The following is a 27,077-nucleotide window of genomic DNA, read 5'->3' on the forward strand; positions in this document are numbered from 1 at the left end:
TTCAATTTGGTCTCAGGCATTTGGACTCCATCATAGTTTTCCTTCCAACTTACTGTTCTGGTCTTACTAACACAATCATTTTTGTAAGTAGTGTTTGAGTGACCGATTGGAAGGCATTCCCTTTCAAAAATTGCTAGAAATGATCTCATACAACTAAAACATTGCTTTATTATCTATGGCAGCAATAACTGAAGATATGATATTCCACAGTAATTATGGTCGTGTCTTTGTCTCTGCTCTTGAACGTTCTGTGATCCATTGAATCTCAAAAATGGTTTAATGTCAGCCAAATCCCTGCTGGAAGCTTTATTTGTTGTTTTTGTTTTTGAATGAGGGGGCCACTCTGTCCCCTTCTCAGAGAAAAAAACTAATTGATTGATTTAATTACCATCTAATCATGGTAATTCAGGATCCTGACACGTTGTTGAACACATTCCTAGCCAGACATGCTCAGAAAACCACAAGCTCGTTCCAATCCTTGATGGATCCCAGAAATAATTGCAAGCTGCTGCTGGTGACAGCTTCTATGTAAAATTGCAGTTGACTTTAATGCAATTGCTATTTGCTAACAAACTGACAAAGGTTATTCTTAACATGATATGATGTGATAATTATTCACAGATAAATGTTTGCTCCACTTTACCATCAGGACAAGTTTAAGTTGGTGTGAAAGTGACATAAAAATTGTATATAGTCATCAAATGAGCATCCAAAAACACACAAGTATTTCACAGTTTACTTATCATTTTAAGAAGGATCAGCTATAGGTAAAAAAGTAAAAAATAAATATTGACATGGTAGTACCAAAAAATAAGTCTCAATTTGCTCCCTAATGATACTTTTAGGATCAGGATATTGACAACTACCTTGTGATATGATATCATCATGATACATACGTCACAATTCAATGCATTGCAGTGCATCATAAAATCCTAAATTAGATTTGAAGCTGACTGAAACTGCATCTAACACAAGACCTGATAGATAGATAGATTCAATCTCTCGTATCTCACAGAAATGTATCTGACCGCGCTGAGATAAGTCTGCTGGTTCGTGCTTATTTGGATGACTTACGTTGTCTATTATTGATCTGCAGGACATATGAATATGATATGAATGCACAAAATATAAATATTGGTAAAAGGATCTAAAATACAGTATCATGACAACAAATATTACTCTATTTATAAGATAGCATCAGCACAGCACTAGTACTACTTAAACTAAAGAATAACACGTGATGAGCCAAAAGTTTATACTCCTCGTACAAATCCTTCCAGGTTCATATCCCATGCTAAAACACACAGTACATTGCTACCACGATATACTATGCCAGTGGTCAGCAACCTTTTGGCCAAAAAATGTCATTTTGCAAGTTAATTATTGTGACATCAAAGAGCGCTGTTAGACTGCTGAGGCAGACCAGGATGAAAATGTAACTTATAGAACTTTTTGTCATCCTAACAACAGGAGCACTGCATAATGGAGTGAAGCAGATCAGTGCAATGATTTCAAATATTGGGGGAGACTTATCGGTATGCAGTTTTCCCTGTTGCTCTTGTGTCAGTGATAGCACAGGTTGTCGACCCCTGCAATGCCATATCTCTCTAAGAATAGACATGCTATGCATGTGCAGGCATTATTAATAGAAAAACTGTATTCCACATCAGCCCTAGAGCATTTTTAGAGGATGTATTAAGTATTTATGTTTCTGTGCTTTCACAGAACATCCTCTCAGATGCTAAACAGGGGTCAAAACAGGGTCACTGATATCTCTAGATGACTAGATATTCCACAAAATGTATATTGTAGGTACTTTACATTAAAAAAAAAATGAATTTATGTTCCTGATTTCTCTTTTTTTTCAGTTGCAGGTGATGATGAATCTACTACCCGGTTGACTTGAGTAATATCTCCAGTAAGGGGAGTGGTGGAGCACCAGACCCTTGACCTCTCCTCAATCCCCACTGGCTTTACGCTCCAGCTCGTGAGCCTCGGAGCCCTGGACCTCTTGACTCTCACTTCTCATTTTACCTCTGGACCTTGACGTGGGAACAGCACCGTAACAGACCGCCCAATGCTGAGGAGGAGCTGCCTGCTGCTGGTCCTGTGCTTCCTCTTTGAGCAGAGCTCCTGCGCTCCCTTCCAAAGCAGGCCAGGGCAAGAGTGGCCCCACAGCCAGACGGGGCCATCGGCGGCAGGAAGGAATGGAGGTTCCAGAGGATTCCAGAGGGTCAAGAGGGGCTGGGTGTGGAACCAGTTCTTTGTGCTTGAGGAGTACATGGGCTCGGACCCACAGTATGTTGGAAAAGTAAGAAGTTCTTTTTGATCCTGATTGCATTTCAATTGCAATACTGCTTAATAACTGTAACAGCTTCCAGAAGTCATACTCTGCCGAGCCAAAGCCAGTGACCGTTCTGACGGCCTTTCCTTTACTTTGTTTAATCCAAACCCCCACGTTAAAGGATCTCGGAGACTCGGTTTCTTAACGTTGTTAAGATAATCCAAAAGCACATAGTCAGCAATCTGACAGTATATTTTTATTACATTGATGTGTCAGTAGGTGCTTTTTTACCATGACTTACAAGATAGTTATGTAAGAAAGCATATGTAGCGGCAGCCTACCCATGTGAAATACTGTTACAGTGATTGATAAGCATCAAGGAAATCGTGTCTAAAAGTAAAATAAACTCAGCTGAGTAAGACCAGGAAGACAGAATTGACAAATTTGGTCTCATTCACTAACCATGCATACAAACATATGTGCATAAAACCTGGTCAATTAGAATCTAAATTTAGAACCAACTCAGACTATTTTGGCTTGCAATTGTGCAAACCAAGCAGAAAAAAATGAAAAAATAGAACAAAAAAAATCATCACATACTGGAAGCTACAACATAAATACAGACAGGGAAACTTTGCCATTCATTGTAATTATAGAGCAGCTGGCAGGTCAAATAATGCAATTTTTCTATTGCATTTTATGTACATGGATCTGTCATCAGGTAAAAATTGGCTTTTAGCATGATGCACACATTTTGAGGGAAGACATGTACGCACTGACAGCGATCTTTAATCACATAACAACATAACACAACATGAAGCTGGAATCAAATTTTCATGCAGAAAAGTGCTGTATCTTTCCAAACAGCATCGCCTTTAGCAGATCATAACCCGACCATATCTCTCCACGTACTTATCAAGCAAAATGAAACATTTCAGTATGAATATTATTTCACGTTATTAAGATTCATCGCTGATGGACCTTGCCTCTGTGTCACTGTCGGCTACATTTTTTTCCAAATACATCCAGACATGTGGAGAGGAAGAGACTAAACAAATCTCCCAGAGTGAAGTTCCTTCTTAGTAGTGATTAGGCCTTCATTTTGTGCCAAATTCATCTTAAAACAGATGGCTTCGTCCCCTGACTAGCCGAGCATCATTTGAACACCTCGCTTTATCTAACATTTAAAGATGATTTACCCTCTAATGGAGTATGAACTTGTGCCCTCCACCCCTTACCCAGTTTTAATAGAGCAAATCACCTTAATAGCCTACAGTATATGTCACTGCAAGTAGAAGTAAATGACAAATTGGCATTTGCTTAACTTTTTATTTTGAACTACTGTCAGGATTTTATTCACTTTCTGCAATTTTTTTCATTAGAAAGTAAATGTGACAATGGAATGATCAAGTTCGGAAGACGTTAGCAAACATGATTCGTTGCACAGAATGAACACTTCTCCACCTTTGCGGTGATCTGCTTTGCTTACTTCGCAGCGCGGTTTGAGTAAGACATCTTAATCAGGAAAATGAGCCAAAATACTAGCATTATGCAAAATAAATAAATGGAAATGGTAATGTGGCAATGCACATTCAATGAGTCAATGAGCAGATCATGGCTTGGGTTTGGAGGTAAGAAGAAATAAATGAAAGCTTTTCTTTTGGATTGCTTTGTTTTTACCTTGAACCAGGGACTGGCTTTTGTCTTTTTTGGATTAATAAATGCAAGACTCTCCTAACATTTCTTTACTTCTGTGCGCGACAGAGAGAGGGTGGGGGGGATCAGCATGGTGTCAAAGGAATAAACAAAATGATAATAAAAGAAAGAAAGAACAATGCTTGCATTTGTTTAGGCTTCTTAGCCAGGCATACACTGCACTTGGGACTTTGTATTGTTTCTTTGCCATGACCATTAACTTTATCTATCGATATGCAAACTGATTTTTGTTTGTGCAAGGGTTGGTATTTCAGAAGAGTGTAGTCTCTTATAACCTAAGACAGGGAATTTTAAATGTGGAGAGCAAATTGATATCCTATTTAATGATATAAAATTTTTGCATTTTATATATATATATATTTTTTTTTTTTTTTTTTTTTTTCATGCATTTATGCAAAAGCTGTGAGCTTCAGGACAGCCTCCAGATACTGGCAAAACTCAACAACACATCAGTATTTTATGGTTTATTACGGAGGAATAAAAGCCTCATTGAGCCTTTGGGAATACCGTAACAAAGGCTAAATTCTGCAATTAAATAATGTACTACCGTCCTCGGTGATGCTCAATGTCTGTTTGCAGAAAAAAGGCAATCATTTGGCTAACTGTAAATCAAGTTCTCTTTCTCGTCCTCTCCCCGTCCTGCTTTAGCCTTTCAATCACCATTAAACCCTCCTCTCACTGTCTATTATTACCACCCACCATTCACCTTTCTTCAATCATCTGGGCTAGTAATGTAATAAAGACTAAACATAATCTGAAAGACACAGGTCGGTGGGTTTAAGCAACTTTATAATGTAACTTTATTTATGACATCATTAGCCAAAGTGCCATCAGTCAACCTCGCTGTCTAACCTATCATATCTGATACCTGCATTTTTTAAAAGCAAATGAACCAATATACAAAACTAATTTGATTTGATGGAAATCTCTGTGTCATTTTGTGATGCTTTAAGTCAACATTCGACCTATTTGCTTTCTTAATGCATTGTTCTGGTCTTATTGTTGATGATTAATTGATTATAGTTTGAAAATGTTTTGTAAAATCTTTTCTCTTTTTTTTTGGACTAATGGCAAAAAATGGATAAAGATATTTCAATACACATAAATACATCAGTTTACAGCAGTAAACTCAATTTCATATTGATTCTGAAGCAGAGGGAGCTTCTCAGAAAGTTAAGCTGGATCACATTCACCTCATGTGAGGATTTCAATCCTAGATGAGCACAAAATAATTATCAGGAGACTAAAGTGAATCAAGGACTTATACAGTTTACAAAGACACAACTGACTGGGGTTTTTCTCTGTGTGTGTGTGTGTGTGTGTGTGTGTGTGAGCTTTTGAAGTCTTCCCATTCTCACAGTCTTTTACCTGCACTGACATAATTTTTCATTTATCTTCAGCCTTTCTCAGCTAAATCTGTTCATTCGCTGCTATCCAACAGCCCTTTCAACAAACCATTTGGTTTTCTCATTGCCTTCGGCTTCACTGTTGTGCTCTTTTTCTTATATAAAAAAAAATAAAATAATAATAATAAAAATGTCCACATACTGTACATTATTGTTTCTTCTCTATGCCTTGCCTTTTTGAAACGCGTCAATTTTTACAAAGCTCATCATTCTAAAAAGTGAGTTGTACTCTGATTGGCCAGCTATCCAGTGCATTGTGATTGGTCGAATGCTTCAAGCGTGTGATGGAAATGTTATGCCCCTCACCATGTGATGCTGTGTGTCCAGGCGTGATGAGTCAAAACCAATAAAACTCATTACAAGTGAGACATTTGTAGCATTCCGTGGGGACATAATTACTAATTATAATAACTTATACCGTCTTTTAATGCATAGCATTGCATATTGCGCTGCGTAAACATAAAACCATGTATGCATCTGTGATCTGAGAAATGACAAATAACAAGCTCTGCTGTACTCTACACTGCTCAAAACTCGTGTTTGAATCATCAGTGGCAAATCCTTTACATATGATAACGTACTTACAGGATGTGAGTCAGAAGCGCCAGACTGTCCTTGAAAAGCTGGAATTGCCCCACTGTATAGAAAAAATCAAGTGTATATATGTGTGTATATGTGTGTGTGTGTATATATATATATATATATATATATATATATATATATATATATATATATATATGTATGTATGTGTGTTTGACCAATCACGGAAAGTAGGGACACAAGTCAGTTCTGTGGCATTTTGAGTTATTCTGAAAGTGTAGTCTCCAGCAATGTGTAACACATGGAAATCTGATAATATTTGGAGAAGTTGTGGCCATTTGTAGGCACTCAATAAAGCTTAAAAGGGAGAAAATGGCCTCTAAAGATTGTGCAGTTCTCACCTGCTGGGAGTGACAGAGGGCTCATTTACATCTCATTTAGATAAGCCATACCCCCTGTAGAGCTGCATGGTTGCATAGCAATGATAGACGCAACAGGAAAAATCGTACTGTGTATTGTAAATATCAGTAATTTATCTTTTTTTAATTTTATAAAAATGATTTAGAGATAATGTGTACGTGTTCTTAAAATGAACACAAAACAACAAACTTTGATGTTTATGGAAACTCACCCCATAAGAAACAGAAAAGTATTCTTGGAGATCTTGTTGCCTCTAATGCAATAAGTCATTTGGGCACACTTTCTCTTAGTCGGGTCTTCTTTGTTGATATAACCATCTCTGAAGTTTGCACTGTGCATCTGTTTGCCTCTAAATGTCCAATAATTTGCATGTCCTGCCACTCTTTTTGGTCTTACAGGTTTGGAACGGCATGAGGTCATTTAATGACATGAGTCATTAATTACATAATTTTAATTTTTCAGTGAACTAACCCTTTAAGATCGATAAGCAAGAGTTGTGTTTCAGGTAGGCGTGGTTGACTATTAACTTTTATAAAGATATCTCTTTGGATTTGAGACTTTAGTCTGCAATTTTACAGACCTTCTTTATGCACCAAGAGCTTATAATACTCCAAAGAAAAAAATTTAATTGCATCATATGACATATGATAACACCTCAAAATAATCAGCAGTTAATTCAACTTGTATGCTACATTGCATGTCTTCTAAAGACACGAACAGGCCTAAATTTAGATCTGCGTGCATTTTCATTTAGAAAAAGCTTCCACCAGAAAGATAATTTGTGAACAATAATGCATTATCTAGAAAGGCCATTCATTTTACTGCTTGTTTACGTGAGCTCTTTCTGGCTGACAAGTCGACACTAACTTGCTCCCATTGTGTTATTGACACCCACGTCCACCTCATCTCTTCCCACCACCTATTCTCAGATTAATTCCCTGAATCGAATGCGATCTCATCTGTCTGGGGCCACCTATCATTAGCTCTTAGATCTTTTCAACATAACTTATGAAGACACGGATCTGTGCATGGGAGTCAAGAGAGTTTTACCAGTAAACGATGCAACAAACAAAAAAAGTTTTTAGAGAGATAAGCACAGATGAATAGATGTACACTGCATTATATGAAATCACAAACTGAGCCTCTACTTTTTTAATACCTGATTTTGCTAACCAAAAGACAAAAAGCTTTTCATTCTATTGTTTTAAATACTGCAGCCTTTATTGTAACCTTAATGTGATATACAGCAGTGGTTCCCAACCTTGTTCCTGGAGGCCCCCCAACACTGCACATTTTGTATCTCTCCTTTGTCTGACACACCCAATTAAGGTCTTGGAGTCTCTACTAATGAGCTGATGATCTAAATCTGGTGTGTTTGATTAAGGTGACATGGAAAACATGCAGTGTTTGGGGGGACTCCAGGATCGTGGTTGGGATGCACTGATATACAGTACTGGATTGGTGAAGGATTAACTTTGAAACGATTTTCAATCAACAATTGCTATGACATTTCAAAAATAAATAATTAAACATGATTTTTTTTTTTTTTTTTTTTTAGGTGGAAATACTGGAAAAAAATAAATAAATAAATACTTTCCTGTAAAACATATACTAAGATAATCATTGTTTTATGTGCAACTTTGACAATATGTTTGTTGTACAGTGTACAAGCCACTCAAAATTATGAACTATAAAATAACAATATATTCAATAACTGGATTAGGTTAAGATGACATTTAGGGTGAACTTGACCTTCAGCCTTCATGATGCAAAAAACTTCATCAAAAATTGAGTGCTGCTGTTGTTTCAGACTCAGTCTAGTATGAAACACCACTTTTCAAAATCTAATCCATTGCCAAAGGAAAAAATATTGTACTGCCCTACTTTCTTCTCATTGAATATTTAATTTCCCTCAGAAATGTCATATTACAGAAGTAAAATTGATTTGGAATGATGTTTCATGCTGACTTTGAAATTAAAGAGAGTAAGCTTTATATATGCCCAAATTATACGCAATAGCATTCATCCCTTAAATTTAATCTAGCCATTTAAAACTGTTTGTATCTAAATGGTTAAAAACCTTTAGATGTATAACACACTTCATAAATACACATCAGCTGCAGCAAGAGTTCCATAATGCAATCACAGACTGTTCTCTCCAGTATAATCAGCGTCAAATGACCAGACAGAATCTCTTTAGTGACCTATACATTAATCAAGGTTACCATGTACATAGACCCGGCAAGACACACCGCAATTATCCATTCACTCTCTTCACCAAGCATGTCTAAAGCATTAACAGAGGTTTTGAGTGCCATTAACATGGATCAGTTAACTGGGCACACCATGCACTGTCTATGGATGTGTTCCTTGCAAAGACTGACATAGTGTTTTTTTTTTTTAAAAATAGACCAAAAGGTTTACATCAAATCAAATTGTCCAACCAAAGAATAATGGCTTTTAAAAAAAGCTAATAAATAAATAAGAAAAATAGAAATCATATCTGTCCTTAAATTGGACAACTCATGTGTATTTACACATTAGTCTGTAGAATATCATTGCTGATAATTTTTTATTGATTTATTTATTGATTTATTTTTAAATAAACAGTCCAAATGAATACAATTACATGGATTCAGGAGAGATAACTCTATACCATTATGGTACTCTAGTATGCAGAATGCAACAGCAATACTTGAGTACTCAAGGAATACTTGACCTTACTGGGATCAGAAGTGCTTCTTGTGCACCATATTTGCTCCAAGCCAGACTGAGCCTCTTCTGAATTCCTCATCTAGGGTTGACCTTGCAGGCTGACAGCAAACAGCTGCAGATAATAATGGATTTTTCGCTGGAGAGCTTATCTTATCTTATAAACAGGCAAATCTTTACCTGTGTGTCTCACAACATAGCTTGGTTAAAAGAGAGGTCAGCTTTGACGTGTGCATTTAATGAGACTCGAGCATGATTGGAAATGCGCACCTGATAAGGCTGCACTTTACTCTGATGAACGGTGATGCTGTGGAGATGCCATGCTGCACACGATGCCTGGGCTCAAATGTGTCAGGGGATGAGGCACTGCTCATAAACAGTGCAAGCACAGTACAGTGCAGATCAGGCTAACTGGATGGATGACTCTAGATTAGTATGGATGGATGGAGGGATCTAGATGAGGATAGATCGATGGATGGATGGAGGGATCTAGGTGGATGGATGTATAAATGGATTGATGGATGAATGGATCTAGATGATGGATGGATGGATTTATGGATGGATGGAGGGACGGATCTAGATGAGGATGGACAGATAGATGGATGGATTAACGGATTGATGGATGAGGGATCTAGATGAGGATGGATGGATGGATGGATGGATGGATGAAGGGAGGGATCTAGATGAGGAGTGATGGATGGATGGATTTATATGACAATAGATGAACAGATTGTTGGATGAATGGATCCTTAGAATAGACTAATTGATGGATGGATGGATCCTTAGATGACAAAAATGGGTGAATGGAATGAACAAAATATGAAGGTGTATTTACTGAATGGATGGATGATTAAAACCCTGTAGATTTTCACTGAAAAGTTATTATTTATAATATATACAATCCTAAATTAATAAACTAAAATGCTAAATAAATTGATCATAACCTAAAAAAAGTGAACAGGTTTCCACTGAATTAATATCTGCATATACAGTATATCTAATAAACTGTATACATTTCTTAATATATATATATATATATATATATATATATATATATATATATATATATATATAAACCTTATAGACTTACATTGAAAATAACCTTCAGACTTCAATGTTTTCTGTTTATTGTGTCAAGTCAACATTCAAAGTTTGTCTTGTGTAATTGTACTAGTTACAACTGGTTTCTAAAACATGGCTGTAAACAAGACAACTCCATGTCTGTGTGCAGCATTGTGCAATATGCACTCCTGTGGAGACAAGTGATGCCTTCAGTATTACAGTGAATCTAGTTTAAAGTTTACTTAATCCAAACTCATGATTACATTTGAAGAACTATGATCCAAAATGACCATAAAATTGTGTCAGCAGCATGCAGGAACCCAAGCATCAAAATAATCCAACACCTCGAAAACAATCAGACTGCAGTAACCTCACCCCTCCCAAAGCTCATGCCGTTTAGCTCACAAAAACCTGATGCCAAACTAATTCTGCATATGTGAAGTCATTTGTACGCATAACTCGGTCCCAAATTAGGCATGTGGAATGCTGGAATACAGCAGCCCATTTCAAATGCATTTAGAAAAGAAGACATTTGCGGTGTTGACGTATGCCACAGATGACGAATGCGCTGGCAATGATTTGTTAAGGAAAAGGGAAAAATTCTATAATTTATCTGCACTGCCAATATAATACCTTCCACATATTTTAATCCAACTTTAATAATAATAATAATAATGAGATTTATTTTTGAAGTGCACAAAAGATTCCTAGCAGTATCGCTCACTTCTTGCATTGAGGTCAGATGAATTCAGAGAGAGCTGATATTACTGGCTTGAAAATAACATTTCTTTTTAACACCTTTCCTTCAACTTGTTCATATTGCCTATTCATATTTTGAACTATTATCCATATTTCTGGCATTAGAAAATAGATATAGGCAGGAGAAAAAGATGTGTTCATCTGTAGAATCATTAATTCTTGCCTATCTTGCATCAGTTAATTGATTGCAAGCTGGTACTTTTTATACATTGCACATTATTTAAAGTGCTTAATGTCACTATGACAACCAGGCCGATTTGCATATGTCACTGATGTCAGCCATCAATGAACACAATTATTAATTAAGTGAAAAAAACAGTATAATAGTAATAATAAGCAGTATAAAATAGTGTGAACAGTCAAGTTTAAAATATTTTGTCAAAAATTCCTAAGGGAAAGTGGCCATTGTTATAGGGACAGTTCTGTAAGAAAATATTGAGGAAACAGCACAGAACTGTTTTGTTTGTCATCACAGCACATCCAGTATTATGAAAAAATACTGTCAGATTTCTCCTTTGAGCCTGACGGACTTTGATTGTTTGTTTATACACAGCTTATCCTCTTTTCTTTTGTTTGAGTTGTTATGTAAGTGTGTTGCAGCAGTTTTGATGCAAAAGTACAATGTAGTATTCCTTAATTGCTTGTGATTAGATCAGCCGTTTATCCACCTGAGACTGTCTCCATCTGTTGGGACTGGTGTGTTTGTTTCATAAAACAAACACACACACACACACACACAGCACATCAGTATTCCACCTCGTGAGCAAAAACAAAGCTCACCAAAAAATTCTCTCACGCTTTCTCTCTGTATCACATAATCAAACAGCGAACTGTGTAACAAACTGCAGGAGTGTGAGACCACTTTCACAGTCTCCGGTGAATCTGAAATCTGATTACACAAAATACAAACAATACTGTATATCACTAAAAAACACACATAACAAAACAAACACAGACCAGCTTCCGTTCTCCCATTTTGGTCAACTTTACAGCCATGACGTATGTAAAAAACACATCCTGATCTCAACACATTAATTAATGAAAATTAATGATAGCCATTCCCAAACAGCCGTTCCTACAGTAACTAATAATATTCATACTAATGGTCAAATGTTTGGAATAATTTAGTTTAATTTTAAGTCTCTCTTATGTTCTCTTATGCATGTCTTATTATTATCTATATTTTAAAACAGTTTTGCTGCTTAATATGTTTGTATATATATAATATATTATGTTTTATGCACATACACTAATACACAGACACTAATAATAACAACAATAATAATAATAACAATAATAATAATAATAATAATAATAATAATAATAATAATAACCCCTACACCCCTAATGGATCTGTACCACACACACAGTCATATTTTTATCCTCTAGCACAGTCTGCCTTTTCACATTCATAAACAGATCCATAAACACATATACGCACAATGAATGACTCTAGTGCTGGTTTCCTCTGACTCCTTGCAATCGCAGCACGCTGGGGAATGTATTTATTTAACTGAATTGGCTGAGTGTTTAGGCCCGGTCTGACTATATTAGCATTCAGTGAGTGTGCAGGAACGCTGGTCCTCAAGGGGTTTCGGTATCCTGGTGTGTAAGAAATATCCAGTCACGGAGCTTGTATACCAAACATGCATTTAATTCTTGGCCAGACACCATTTAGTGAACCGTATGATCATGCACACACTTAAACACACATGTAATGTGGAGTGCTCGGCTTATGAACCACACATATCAATACTAAAAGCACACTAAGAGATCAATGAGATATGGTCAGGGCTCTGAAAATACTATAAATACCAGGCAAAGACATTTTTTAAAAGGCTTCTCTTGATCCTCTCTGAAATAATTACAGCTTTAATAATTACTGGTTGTGTAACCACTAAAGACTGCTAAAGAAGTAACAGGCTGATTCTTCACTTATGGCTCCGGATGATAATAGACCCTTTATTTATTCCTTCAGTATATTAGGACCTTATTGAATCTGCAGGCAGTGGAACAGGCCTCTAATTGTCCCTATTGTGAGAGGAGGCAAGTATTTGACTGTTGCTCTCTCAGCACCTGTTGACTGAGACAATAACATGTTCGGTAAAATACAGTTCTTATCTTTACTCAAGAAATTTAAGCTGAGAATAGCATAATAGAGGTCTAAAACGTTCTGTATAATGGCACTATTTGCAAAGATTATGTTAAGGAGATATGTGAAGCCACAAATTAGGGTAACTTTCCATTTGTTGAAATAAAAGGTACATTTAAGCGAGCTTCAAAAACTAGCATTATCTCAAAAAAAAAAAAAAAAAGTAGAAATGTAGCATTACATCAGTTGCTCGCCAATGGATCATCTGCAGTGAATGGGTGCCATCACAATGAGAATGATTCAGACAAGACAACTTTTTCCACTGGAGAAACCGGAATTATAGATATAGGATATAATAGCTTTTTGCTTCATAATATGCAAATTGATAGTTTGTAGAACATTTAAATGTTTTAGCAGGCCTGTGTAATATTACAAATTCAAAAATAATTTTACATACCTTTTAAAAGTAATCAAAAGATCAAAATTCCAAAACAAATCATATTCAAACTTCATTCACAAATGGTGTGAATACACATCTAACATCTTAGTATGCACTCAGCTTCTCCATGCTTTTCCCCAGCTCTCTCTCTCTCTCTCTCTCTCTCTCTCTCTCTCTGTATTTCTCTCAGTTTTGGCAGAAATCTCTGTTTTGCATTTAGACACATATTTCTCACTTTATCACTTTTCTGTGCTTGTCAGTATATATAGAAAAATATATATAGGAGTGAGTTTTACTTCTGAAAGTGCAATGAGCATCTGGAAAAGCTGCTTAGTTTGGTTTGTGCTATATTTTTCCTGAACTTATTATCAGGGGGTAGGGGTTCTGCATGGATATTTGTGATGTTTCTCGAGGACCCAGTCAGCAATGAATGAACAATGAATCCCTTTTGTGTAATTGTTTGCTATTGTTGTGCTAATTCATTTTTAAATTAATATCACCCAACTTGTCCACTCTTTTTTTCAGCTCTTTTGGAAATCTTCCTTTTCTTTTCTTTTATTTTCTTTTCTTTTCTTTTCTTTTCTTTTCTTTTCTTTTCTTTTCTTTCTGAATGTGCAGATATATGACAATGTGGCAGTCTGATAATTAAGCTCTCTTTCTGACTTATGATGCTCTCTAGATATTATGCAGATTGGGAAAAACAAAAGCTTTTTTAAACTTGACTGTCTCAACAACTTCGCCACAATCTTTGATTGCTCCCTCAGATGAGAGACAAGCATATGATAAATGATGTGCTATAAAATTGAGAAAATAATACTGATTTCACTGCATTCAAATGTAGTTCTTCTAAATTCAGATGTAACTGCTTTAAACTGAATAGGGTACAAATAAGCGGTTGGATTGTTAAAATAAAAGCTAGATTCATAGAACTGCAGAAAATCAATAAATAAATGAATGAATCAATCAATCAATCAGTCATTCCAAATGACAATTATATATATATATATATATATATATATATATATATATATATATATATATATATATATATATATATATGTATGTATGTATGTATGTATGTATATATATATATATATATATATATATAAAATAAGAAAAAAAAGAGACACATAACATGTGCAGATAGAATTAGGTCAGGTGTATCTACCTGCAGGCTACAGAGCAAATCAAAGGAAATATTTTAAGTATGCTGAAATGTAAAGTCAGTTACTACACAATATAGAAACAAATTACATTATAAACTTCCAGACCCTTATATGGAGTTTAACATCATGACGGCTATTAATCAGTATACGTGTAAATACTGCAATCTACCATCTAACGTTGATTCTACACTTGCAATTGTAACATTTAGTTAATTTTGCATGCTCAAGTTAAATTCAGTGCTCTCTTCCACTAACTGAATAAAATAATATTCTGTAACAACTTGTAATATATTGGGGGGAAAAGACAATGTTTTGAAACTCCCCTCAACTTTAAGCACATTATAGAGAACTTTGACGAGAGTGTATTCTAGTATTGCACTGTTTGAACGTCACTCTTTCTCTCTCCTTTAGTTGCACACTGACTTGGATAAAGGGGAAAGTTCAGTGAAATACACTCTCTCAGGCGATGGTGCTGGAACCATCTTCACCATTGACCAGATCACTGGGGACATACACGCTCTGCGCAGTCTGGATCGCGAGGAGAAGCCTTACTACACACTACGAGCTCAAGCGGTGGACATCGAGACCAACCGACCGCTGGAACCAGAGTCAGAGTTTGTCATCAAGGTGCAGGACATCAACGACAATGAGCCAAAGTTCCTCGAAGGGCCCTACACGGCTAGTGTACCTGAGATGTCACCTGTGGGTAAGAAGCCCATTAAACCCTTAAGATGATAGATGTAAGATAAGATAAGATAAGATAAGATAAGATAAGATAAGATAAGCCTTAATGTTACAAGGATGACTGTCACCATAGAGGTCTAGAGGTCGATCTTTTTCCTCATGTTAATATGGAATAGATATGGTCAAATATTTATTGGTGTGGCAGAGGGGAGCAAATCCAGACATTACTGTGTGCCGTCAGATAATGAGAAGTGCATGGGCTCCAAATCCCCACCAAACTGGATTACACAGTCCTAGTAGGATTTCTCATCTCACATGGTAGAAACCTTGATTGTATTACTGATTATTTCACCGAGGCATCTGCTCTGGGTGATGATGGCAGCAGGATCTTATTTTGTTACTGTCTCTGCTTCTCTAAAAAGGCTCATCTCTGAAGTCGGCCAGAAGTTATTGATTTCCACACAGCCTAATCAAATCGCTATAACTAGCAGATCAATGTAGCACTATCCTCTTGCATTCATGAAACACATCGCCGGGCTTGTTAAAGTCATAATGGCCTCCATTATTTGGAAAAAAATTCTTAATCATGATGTCAAATATGATTGCTGACAATGCATCAATACCTGAGGCCACGCTGGGGAGCGATGTAATATGATGCTCCGTTCACTGAAAAATGATTGTTAAAATGAAATGGTCAATGAAATGCTGCTTGCTTTTCGTGTTATATAACATTTAAGTGGATACTTCACAGACTTAAAGTCAAAATGATAGACAAAGGCACAGAAGAAAACTTGTTAATTAACCACTTAAAAGGCCCCACAGTTATTGTTTGCACTCATTACATGCTATTAAAACATATTAAATATTGAAACTATTTCTAATTATACTACAACAAGTCTATAAATTATGATTTTACAAACATGACATACTTTTATCCTTCAGTGGATCACTGCATACAAATGTTGGAGAAATTAAATTAAATTAAATTAAATTTAATTTAAAAAAATCACAGTTTAGCTTATGAAAGTCAATCAATGAAGCCTAAACATAATATATATATATATATATATATATATATATATATATATATATATATATTACTGCAGTGTATAAGTGCTGAATAATACACATGAAATCTTCACACTCTTGAGTATATCTGAGGATAAAACAATTGGAAATGTAGAGTGCATAGAAAGTTTAATTACATCTTAATTGCGGGTGAGCAACCACGTTTTATAACACACTGTACAGAATATCACTGATTAAACAGCCTTTCATCTGTTGAGCAGAAAGCAGATGTTTAGATTAAAACATTTTGAAATGAAAGCTTTCGAGTTGAAAGAGGTTTTGTCAATCATGGAAATGTCAAGCATATATCCAAATAAACAAATAAATAAGAAATGCTGTGCATGTCAAGAGGTAAAGTCTGACACACCATTTGGTGTTGAGCATAATAAACTACATGCCTTATCCAGCACCAAAGCCCTTTTCATGTTACTTCCCCTGAGGATGACAGATCAGGGTAATTCACTTTGAGATTGCCTTTTCCTTGATCTGAATGGCACTGAAATGAAATGAAACCCGCCCCTTCCCAGCTGAATAAATGCTATCCATGATCTCAGATAGCAAAATGTGAATAGACCAGTTTATAAGTGCACCATAGTCCCCAATGAACCTATAGCCCTATTCTGTAGACGTCAGTGTGATTTTGATTGTGGTTATTTTTTGACATAGGTACTGAAGTCCACGCTATTTCTCCTAGGTCCACTAACTTTAATATTTCTGGCCTCACCACTGGGACAGATTAAGCAAGTAATAAAAGCCTACTGGCTATTAGATAAAGAACAGATGTGCACCAGAATCAAAATCAGAGAGAATTTCTTAAAGAAAATAAAAAGCAAGTCAGGGCTGGGCAACGACGGTCCTGGAGGACTAGTGTCCTGCAGAGTTTAAGGTGCATTCACGCCATACCATAATTACCATGATTGGAAGATGCCAACTTGTAATTATAACTTGTGAACTGGGAGTTTTTTGAGAGCTACGACTTGTCCACTACCTCCTGACCACTTCAGACTCATCATGTTCTGTCATTGATAGTGCAATAGTTCAATAGAGTCCAGGGGTGTGAACAGCTCCAAGTAGAAGGTCACGTGTTGTCATCGCAAAATCAGAGTAATTATGACATGGCATGAATGCAGCATTAGTTCCAATCCTAATCAAACACACCTGAACAAGCTAATCAATAGTCTCAATCAGCGCCCTAGCTCGTGAATCAGTATATCATGTACACTATTTTGTTTACTGGTAAGTACTCTGGCTCACTGCACATTGGGACAGTAATTACTTTATTTATGGTGACATGAAGTTTTTGACTTTTCTTGGCTTTACTTGTCTTACTTTTTTTGATTAAGAAAGAAATTGTTTTGCTATCAAGTACAGTTAGGTCTGAGATGGTCAGATTGATTTTCGGATCAAATTTGGAAGAGATGGTGAGCTTTGAGCATTTAAGAAAACCGTAAAAAGCTAGAATGAACATGGCGTCAAGTGTGCAGGCTGTACTGAGAGGCTGGTAACATGTGTGGAGGGTGTGGATACATATTGTGAGAATTTATAACATTATGGGTTTGTCTAGAGTCGGGATGAGTGGGCTGGGATTGCTGTATCCCTTTAATCAGGAGGGAGGTTTGAGAATTTAGGTTTGAGGGCTAGGGAACGCCGAACATCAGCTTGTGGAAAAATTGGACACCACTCAGATTACCTTTGATGGACCCGACTTGGAGACCCTTAACGCTGTTGAGAAAATAAATTAACGAGGTGATTGAAAGTAGGGAACAATCGGGACACGGTGTGTTGTATGTGAAGTGGAATGCCTTGAAGAATCTCCACGCTGTCACTTGTAACTGAAGGGTTCTGGGAGAAACCGCTTGGAGGATAGTGTGGAGCGATGCATTGAGAAGGGGTTTTAACGGGGGGGTTATGGGAATATTAATTCTGAATAGTGAGGTACTGGAGTTGGGAATTGGTTCACCTCTGGAGCCACTGAGCCAGCGTCCTGCATTTCTGAAACAGAAAGCGAGACAGATAGTCAGCGATTTGGTTTTCTGAACCTGGAACTTGTTTGTCAATTATTGTAAATCGGTCGCATACTGCAATCCATATTAAGAGTCTAAGGAGAGGCATGAGGACGGAAGAATGAGAACGGCCTTTATTAATGATTTATTGTCGCAGTGCACTAAAATACTTTTAGAAGCCCATTCGTTCCCCTACAGGAAGGCTGCTACTATGAGGGGGTTGAGCTCAAAAGAGCTGAGGACTGAAGTGAGTCCTGCAACTGATGGGGCCATGTAGATGCGAACCAACATCCATGGTAAACAAGATCACTAAAACAGGCAGGTGTGTTTGATTAGGGTTGGAGCTGAATTCTGCAGGACAGTGGCCCTCCAGAACTGAAGGCGCCCAACCCTGATGTAAGTGGTGTAGACCTCTAAGTTTCAACTAAATTGGTTGCATCCAAGTGGACTGCAGTAGTCTTGAAAAAACATTAATAGTTCTATGCTGTGGATTGTTAAGTGCTTTTAACCGCAAATAGTAAAGTTCATATAAATGTAAACTCATGCATCCTTTTAGATGTCTACCAGAAAAAAATATTAAAATGACTCCATATATATATATATATATATATATATATATATATATATTTACTCCATATATATTTATCCTAATATATTTAAAAGTGCTACCTTCATTATGTAAAACAGCTGTTTCAGACATATCAGAATACAGTGGAGAATCAGTACATAGCCATATAGTTGTTATTGTTGTTTTTTTATCAGCCCATCATACCCAAAGAATATAACAATGTGTAGGCCTATTTTCGAGTACCAGTCAAACGCTAAAGGCTATTACAGTTATAACCTTGAAGAACCTATTCATGCAGTATAACACAAACACATAATATCCTCTGTGTTTGCAGGTACATACGTGATGAAGGTGACGGCGACAGATGCAGACGACCCTACATACGGCAACAGTGCTAGGGTGGTGTACAGCATACTTCACGGCCAGCCGTACTTCTCAGTGGATCCCAAAACAGGTAAAGCACAATTTTATACCAAATATACAGAACAATGTTGGCTACATAAGTTCATCTGTTTTGTTTGTGTAATACAACAGAGAAGACTCATTCATTTCACAGTTCACATGTTTCAACATAATTACATTCATTGACCCTATTAGACAGCTAAGGTCTGCAGTTTGATTTTATAATGTGGCCAGCCTAGAAAATGGATTTGTAACTCAAAATAAACGGCAATTCATTTTGAATATTAGAATAGTAACGGACATCCTGTCAGCTATACAGGCCTGAAAAGATCTATAATTTTACAGTTAGGTGCTGCATTTCAGACCCTCCGAGTAGAAAATAAAGTCAGCTCTGTAATAGCAAATGGATTTTTTGTTGTTCATATTGCTAAGGGAACTGCGGCATCATCAAATAATGCAGCAAATAAACAGCCTTTTGTTTTCTGCCAGTGAATACGTTGTTATGCAATATTTAGGAGAGTTTACAGCAATGAATGGTAATCTACAAATGGGTATCGACTGCATTCAATAGGCTGTAATATCCAATATGCAAAAGCACAAACCTGCAAGGTAAACTTGATGCACAGAGTACGTGCAAACATTTCCTGCTTGTTTTCGGTGTGGTTGCGGCCTGTTGTACAACTACGAAGCATTGCAAACAAGCATATATGAATAAAAATATAATATCCTGATATCAGCAAGCCCAGAGGGAGGTTTTAAAGGGTGACTGAACAAATAAAATGACTGGTGAGGAAGAAATATCTGTTTTTGTCTCAGGCCATATCAAAAAAAATTTGCCAACACAAACTGACAGTAAACAAAAGCCGTGAGAGGAGGGTGGGAAACAAAGGCAGGGGTAAAATGGATAAAAGAGTCAGCACTGAAAGTCGTGAGAGAGAAAACAGACTCAGGAAACACACACCTTAAAGGAATAGTTCATCTAAAAAATGAAAGTCTGACACCATTTGGGGTGCTTTCGCACCTGCCTCATTTAGTTCGGTTGAATCGTACCAGAGTTCGTTTCTCCCTTTCTGTGGTTCGTTTGGGCAGGTGTGAAAGCAGCAATCGTACTCGGGTGGGCACCAAAGGCAGACCAAACAAGCGTACCGAGACCTGCTTGAAGAGGTGGTTTCGGTACGCTTTCAAACGAACTCTGGAGCGGTTCTTTTGTGGTGAGAACGTGATGCAACCTCGGAAACAGACCCAACTGCCAAAAGTACTGATCATTTTTGGACTAAACCAGCTGCCGTAGTCAGCTGCGCTGTGCATTATGGGATGAGGAAGTGTTTGTTGACAGTTTGCACTTTAGCATGGCAGCTCGTGGACAAACTTGGAGTAGTGAGGAGGTGCAGAGCCTCATAGAAATTTGGTCAGATGACCATGAGCATGTCAGAGTTAAGAAGAATTAATGCACGCCTCTGCTTGAAGTTACGAGCGATGCCCGCTCACCGTTTGCAGTGCATTAGAACGTTGTTTTCAAGCTGCATCCGCGCTTCATTATAGAAATGTATTGTTTGCATATTGTGGTGTATGCAAACAGTGAAATAGATTATGGCCAGGGACAAAACCAGCCCACGCAGTCGTCTCTTCATAGTTGTGTTGTCTCCATGTTGTTTGCTGGCTTTTCCTTTTATGTTGGAATTTTCCCGCACGTAAATTCTGACCAATCAAAAAGCAGTTTAGGAAATACGTCATGGCCAATGAGTGATGTGAATGTTGTCATGTGACTGCATTTTGGTTCGTTTCAACTGGTTTGGACCAAAGCAATCAGTGTGGTGTGAAAAGGAACCAAAAAAGCTGAAAAATGCTACAATGTATAATTGTTTGCCCTTGGTTCGGACCAATGAACCGAACTAGAGATGTGAAAGCACCCTTAATCGCTCCAAATTGATTCAAATCCTGTAATATTTTTTTCTTCTCTCTGTGAACAAAAATAAATTAAGATCATAGGCAGTATTTCTGCTTTCGATGCAGGAAAAATTTGTGGTGATGCAATAAATGATGATGAAATGTCTATTATGTTAATTTGCCACACTAAACTTCAAAGAGAGATCTGTTCACGTGAAACTAAAGTAAAAAAAAAAAAACAGATCCATCCTGTGACAGGCAGAGAGAATCACATGTGACATCCCTCTTACATTTCACCTTAAAAATGGCATTGTATTAAGGTCAGTGCCCTTTTTAACCATCCACCACCATATCTAATTCATCCTATGAAGCACTCTCTTGATCTGAGAAAGCTTCTTGAGGTGTTGGGAAACGCATTAGTTGTGCTTTATGGAAGGATAGTGAGGAAAGGTGTAGCTACACTGGCTGTGTCTCCTTGTTAAGGCTGTCAAGTACCAGAAGATTTAGGAATGACCTCAATCTTTTAGCTGGTGACAAACACTTGAAGTTAGAAGTGTACATCAGTGGTTCCAGGAAGGTTTTTACCGTTTGAGATAGATAGATAGAGTGCTTTTGTCAAATATATGGATTTAAAACATCCAAAAATTGGATACTTTCAATGCAAGTTCCTCACTGTAACCCTAACCACTTCAATTATTTTTGTGGTTATTAACATTATATTCCAGAATCTGCTTCACTTGCAGTGAACCTTGAATATTCCTTTAATTCTAATAGTCATAGAAAGGGTTGAGAATAGTCAAGTACAGCAACATTTCATCGCTTAATAGAGAAAGACGCTTTTTTAGTATCAAATGGCTGTGGAATCAGATAATAACAAAGCCATGCTAACCTTGACCTGTTCCGCGCAGTGGCACACTGAGTTAGGCAGATTAATACCTGCTGGGACACACAACCACCATGATAAAGGTGTTTAAAAAACAAAAAAAAGGTAACATCTCATCAGCTAGGTATTTAGTTTGGCAGGACTAAATTATGACCTCCAAACACTAATTTAAACCCTGAAACAAGACAAATATAGTGTGGAATGTCATGCGGAGAGGTAAGACAGATTTTCAGGATACTGATAATGGCACAGAAATGACACACTACACCTATAGGTACAATTTGCTTCAGTTTCATTTTCCACAATGCAGCAGAACTTCATCCATTTCCTTTTTTTGTTTTTTGTTTTACTCTCAATTTTCTTATCTCAGGTGTGTCTGTTATTTTAGATTACCATCCACATCCCTTTCTCAGCAGGCTTCATTCTCGGATCTAAACCCTATTCTTCTCCTCACCTTACCCTCTTTTCTGTAATCCGATTCTCTCCACGCACTGATACCTGCCTGTATTCACAGCCTCTTCATCTATACTCTTTGTTTACCTCACTCTGCCTTTATCTTCCTTTTCTCTGGTCTCTTCTTTCCATTGACGCAGTCTGACTTTCTTTTAAACTGTGTGCAGGAGTCATCAGGACAGCTCTACCCAACATGGACCGGGAGATGAAGGAACTGTATCAGGTCCTCATCCAGGCCAAAGACATGGGTGGACAGTTAGGGGGTCTGGCAGGGACCACCACCATCAACATCACCCTGAGTGATGTCAACGACAACCCACCTAGGTTCTCCAAAAGTAAGCATCTCTATAACTGTATAACTATCATCTCACGTAAACTCAAAGCAGTCAAAAGTTTGAATACACCTTCTCATTCTTTTGTTTCCAGATGTTAGATCAAAAGTGAAGTTAGCAAAACACAAATGGAAGTATAGGAATATTATAATTCCCATACTTCAGTTTGTTTTTATTATTCCATTATTATTCCATTATTTTCCCATATTTCCAAATGGAATTATGGGAATTATATAATTATTATTATTATTCTTTAATTTTTTAATGGCGAAAAATATATTTAAATAAAAATAAAACTGTAGCTCTGCCCATAAAATGATTTTATGCACAATTAATTCAGACCATCAAACTAATTTAAAGCATTTATGCATAAAGCATTAGATCGAAAATGTTTTAATATAATGAGAAACATAAATTCTAAACCTTTGACTGGTAATGCAGCATTTTCTTTTTAAATGCACATTAAGAAGCTTAAAAACTTAAATGCATTCATAGAGAGAATTTCTTTTAAATAAATTAATGATCTTGAATCTATGAATCTTGGTTGCATAAAGGAATAAATGCAGCATATTTAAAAGCATCTCCAGAGAAGTACAAAGAAGAAAAGGATAATTATAAAAGTATAATAAATATAATTAGCTCTTGAGTGTATGAACACACTAGACATGAATGAATGAGATTTCAGAGAAACCACAGTTTCCTAAAAGCAAAAAAGTCATAAAAATGAGCATGCAGTTTTAGGGGTCATTCACAAAGAATGTATATTTGCTTTGAAAAACACAAGATGTGGCCAGTGGAATGGGGGGAAAGGTTAAGATCGAACTTCTTTTTAACCTGTGTGCCACATTTTTACAATGGTCTGCCATGCATGAGGTGCTGCAAAAGACACTTGACAGGCTCTTATGGTCCCTTTTCCCAGCTTCTTTCTTACAGTCTCATATTTTATGCATTTATATACTTGTAGATTTGACTTTATTTATTTTTCCACTGGAATAAAGCCTGGTCTTTAAACAAGTACACGTGAACAGGCTCCATTTGCACTCAGAAATGAAATAGAAATCATGTTGAGTTTCAGTGATGAGCACTGGTTTCCTCGCTGTGTAAATATTGGCAATACCCTGGGAGCGAAGTAGATTTCCATCAGCACGTCTCAGAGGATGGGATGATGACTGCTGCATTCTGGGCCGTGTCTCTCTCTCTCTCTCTCTCTCTCTCTCTCTCTCTCTCTCTCTCTCTCTCTTGTTTTTGGTGCATTGCACTAATCCATCTAATGACTTCTTAATTAGCTGAGGTGTTTTTATTTTTATTTTTTTGTTGGCACGGCCACTCACCGCATTAGTTTTCACAAATCAGCATGATCTGTTTGTGCCTACCATGCATGTGTCTTCACCAGTATTGGGGTAACTGACTAAATAGCATCAGTACATCATTTATAGAACGGGGCAGCAGTTTACTGTCGGGATTTGTCGTGTCATGCTACGTTCAGTGTACACAGCATCACTGATTATAATGGGTTCTATAGTATTTTGTCATGTCGTGTCACACCGTGCCGCTCGCGTCTGGTGTAGACATGGTGTAACTTCAAAAATCTCATTGATTCTATAGGCATCTTCCACCTGCGTGTGCCAGAGTCATCAGCAGTTGGGTCAGCGGTTGGCCGAATCAAAGCTCATGATCTGGACATTGGAAAGAATGCAGAGGTGGAATACAACATCGTCCCTGGAGATGGAGGAGCTATGTTTGATATCACCACCAACGAACACAATCAGGAGGGAATCATCATGCTCAAAAAGGTAAAGCCTCATTTATACACTAACAGCAAATATATTCAGGTTAAAGACTCAAATTTTTATTTTTATACGAAGGCCACATTAGAACTGAAAAATTCAACATTCTATCAAGCCTTCATTTATTTTTGCTTTACCGTTGTTGCAGACTCGCAGATATAGAATTCAGTTCTTACAATATTAAAACGTTAACAGTCAACAGTTTTATGATGCTTTAAAAAAAAAAAAACTTAGATCATCAAAACAAAAAGAGCAAAGCGAGTCTAAAAATTGTGAGTATTTATTGTTTGAAAACTATTAAATTCATTTTTTTTTCACACAAATTGCAATTGACCCTCAGTTAATGAATTTTTATTATTAAAGATGCAACACTTTATCATGCCTTCCTGATTTATTTTTGCCATTGCTATATTTGCTTTATGGTTACTGTCACAGACAGACTTAAAATATAAAACTACATCATAAAACTATGAATTGTTACAGTTCAATCATCAAAACAAAGAGTAAAATGATCAAAAAGTATTTGAATATTCTTTGGGAGAATATGATTCATATTAATGTTTACTTGAATTACAATTGTCCCTCAGTTAATGAAGTTTTATCATTTAAAAAAAAATGCAACATTTTATCATGCCTTCACTTATTTTTGCCATATGTCTATTTTTACTTTATCCTGTTTTCAGACATAATTTAATTCTTAAAATATATAAATGCATCATAAGAGTGATCATAATTCACACCAATTGAAAAATCAATCAATCAATCAATCAATCAATAGTTAGTGTACGTGTTTCCAAAAATGTCAAAAGTGTCAGTTTAAATGTGCTTGAGATGAAATGCTGTCGTCTTGTGAGTAAAGAAAACAAAGAAATATCAAAGTAATTATCTCTTGTGAAATTTCCAATCAAGCTGTAATTTAGTCAGTGTGCAAAAATGTGTTAAAATATTATTTAAATCAGCTTTCACAAGTTTTCAACTCACACTACTGAACAGAAACACACACACACACACGCTTGACTTTTAAATGCAAACATCTGAGAAATGACACTGTGTGAATGTTCACAAAGGGCCTCCCTCTAGGCCAGTATATCCAAGTTAGCATATTCTTTCGATGTTTATTATTATATGAACATCATATTAAATGCATTATGTCAGGCTTCTCATGTTGTCATTTATTTATTTTTGCACTGCTACTTTGCTTTACAGTTTGTGCAGACACAGAATGTCAAACTTTGATCATCAAAACTAAAAGTAAAATTATCAGAGTTTCAAAAAATGTATGGTGAGAATAGTATTTACACCAAAAGTGTCAGTCTAAGTGTGCTTGAAATGAAACACTGTATGAGTTGTTATCTGTGTAGGAAACAACGAAAAATCAAGGTAATTATCTCCAATTAAATTATGCAAAAATGTGTGAAGATAGTAATTAAGCTAGTTTTCACAAGTTTTAAAAAATACGGTTCTACAGGCTGCCATAGACCAAGACACTACAGATCAGAAACACACACAAGCTTGACTTTTAAATGCAAAAACCTGATAATTGACATTGTGTTTAAGTTAGCATACCTGTAAATTGGCCTCAGTCTAGAGTGTATCCAAGATGCCACAGTGCTTTTACACTGTGTCATGACACCGTATGCTGAAAATAACAGAGATCTCATCATTCATTCAACCGCAACCACATTTTCCAAACATCACTCAAACATCGCAGTTAAGCGCACTTCAGGGTAATTGTGTCTGACATTAAGAACTCCCCCAAAGGTAAACTAAAACGTTCAACTATTCTGGAGAATATGCAAGGTGACTTTCTTGGATTTGAATTGAGCCCAGAACTTAAAGTCTGGCAGCGTGACAGGACTTATTAACACGGCACTCATCTCCAGTGGTGTCAAAAGTACTGGCATTCATTACTCAAGTAGAAGTATAGATACTAGGGTTTAAAAAGACTTTTGTAGAAGTTGAAGTATCAACTCAAGCTTTTTACTCAAGTAAAAGTGTAAAAGTACTGGTTTAAAAAACTACTTAAAGTATAAAAGTAAAAGTAATGTAAGGGGAAAAAATGCCATTAAGAACAAAAGCTTAGGCCGCACCACAGGGGCCTATTGTGTACTACCCCACCTCCTCAAAAAACATTTTTCTAAAGGCCATAGGCCATAATGACTATAATGTTATATTCAAATGTTCATGTTGAAAAATTTGGGATGCACTAGGCTTCCTGTTTCAGCCGCATATATGAAAATACAAAAATGGTGTGCACATCCCAAACATCCAATTAGGACACAGGTGCAAGACAACTGAATGATATAGACAAATAAAGAAGTGAAGTCTGAACACTGAAAACTACTGCTCCAGAGGAATTTAATCAAGCAACGTTTCGACCTTCAGGTCTTCCTCAGCCGCATATATGCCCATTT

The 27,077-nt window shown here is 36.6% G+C and overlaps 1 protein-coding gene across 1 annotated transcript in view; it reads left to right on the forward strand.

Moving 5' to 3' along the window:
- LOC128025478 (cadherin-12) overlaps nt 1–27,077 on the forward strand; it is a 136,908-nt gene that overhangs the window by 69,593 nt on the left and 40,238 nt on the right. The window contains exons 2-6 of the mRNA XM_052611876.1: nt 1,869–2,311; nt 15,008–15,302; nt 19,254–19,373; nt 22,712–22,879; nt 24,482–24,669. Of these exons, the coding sequence (XP_052467836.1) occupies nt 2,078–2,311; nt 15,008–15,302; nt 19,254–19,373; nt 22,712–22,879; nt 24,482–24,669 (1,005 nt within the window). The 5' untranslated portion in view covers nt 1,869–2,077. The remainder of the gene's footprint in view (nt 1–1,868; nt 2,312–15,007; nt 15,303–19,253; nt 19,374–22,711; nt 22,880–24,481; nt 24,670–27,077) is intronic.

The sequence above is a fragment of the Carassius gibelio genome, chromosome A12, assembly GCF_023724105.1.
Source record: "Carassius gibelio isolate Cgi1373 ecotype wild population from Czech Republic chromosome A12, carGib1.2-hapl.c, whole genome shotgun sequence".
NCBI classification, from domain to species: domain Eukaryota; kingdom Metazoa; phylum Chordata; class Actinopteri; order Cypriniformes; family Cyprinidae; genus Carassius; species Carassius gibelio.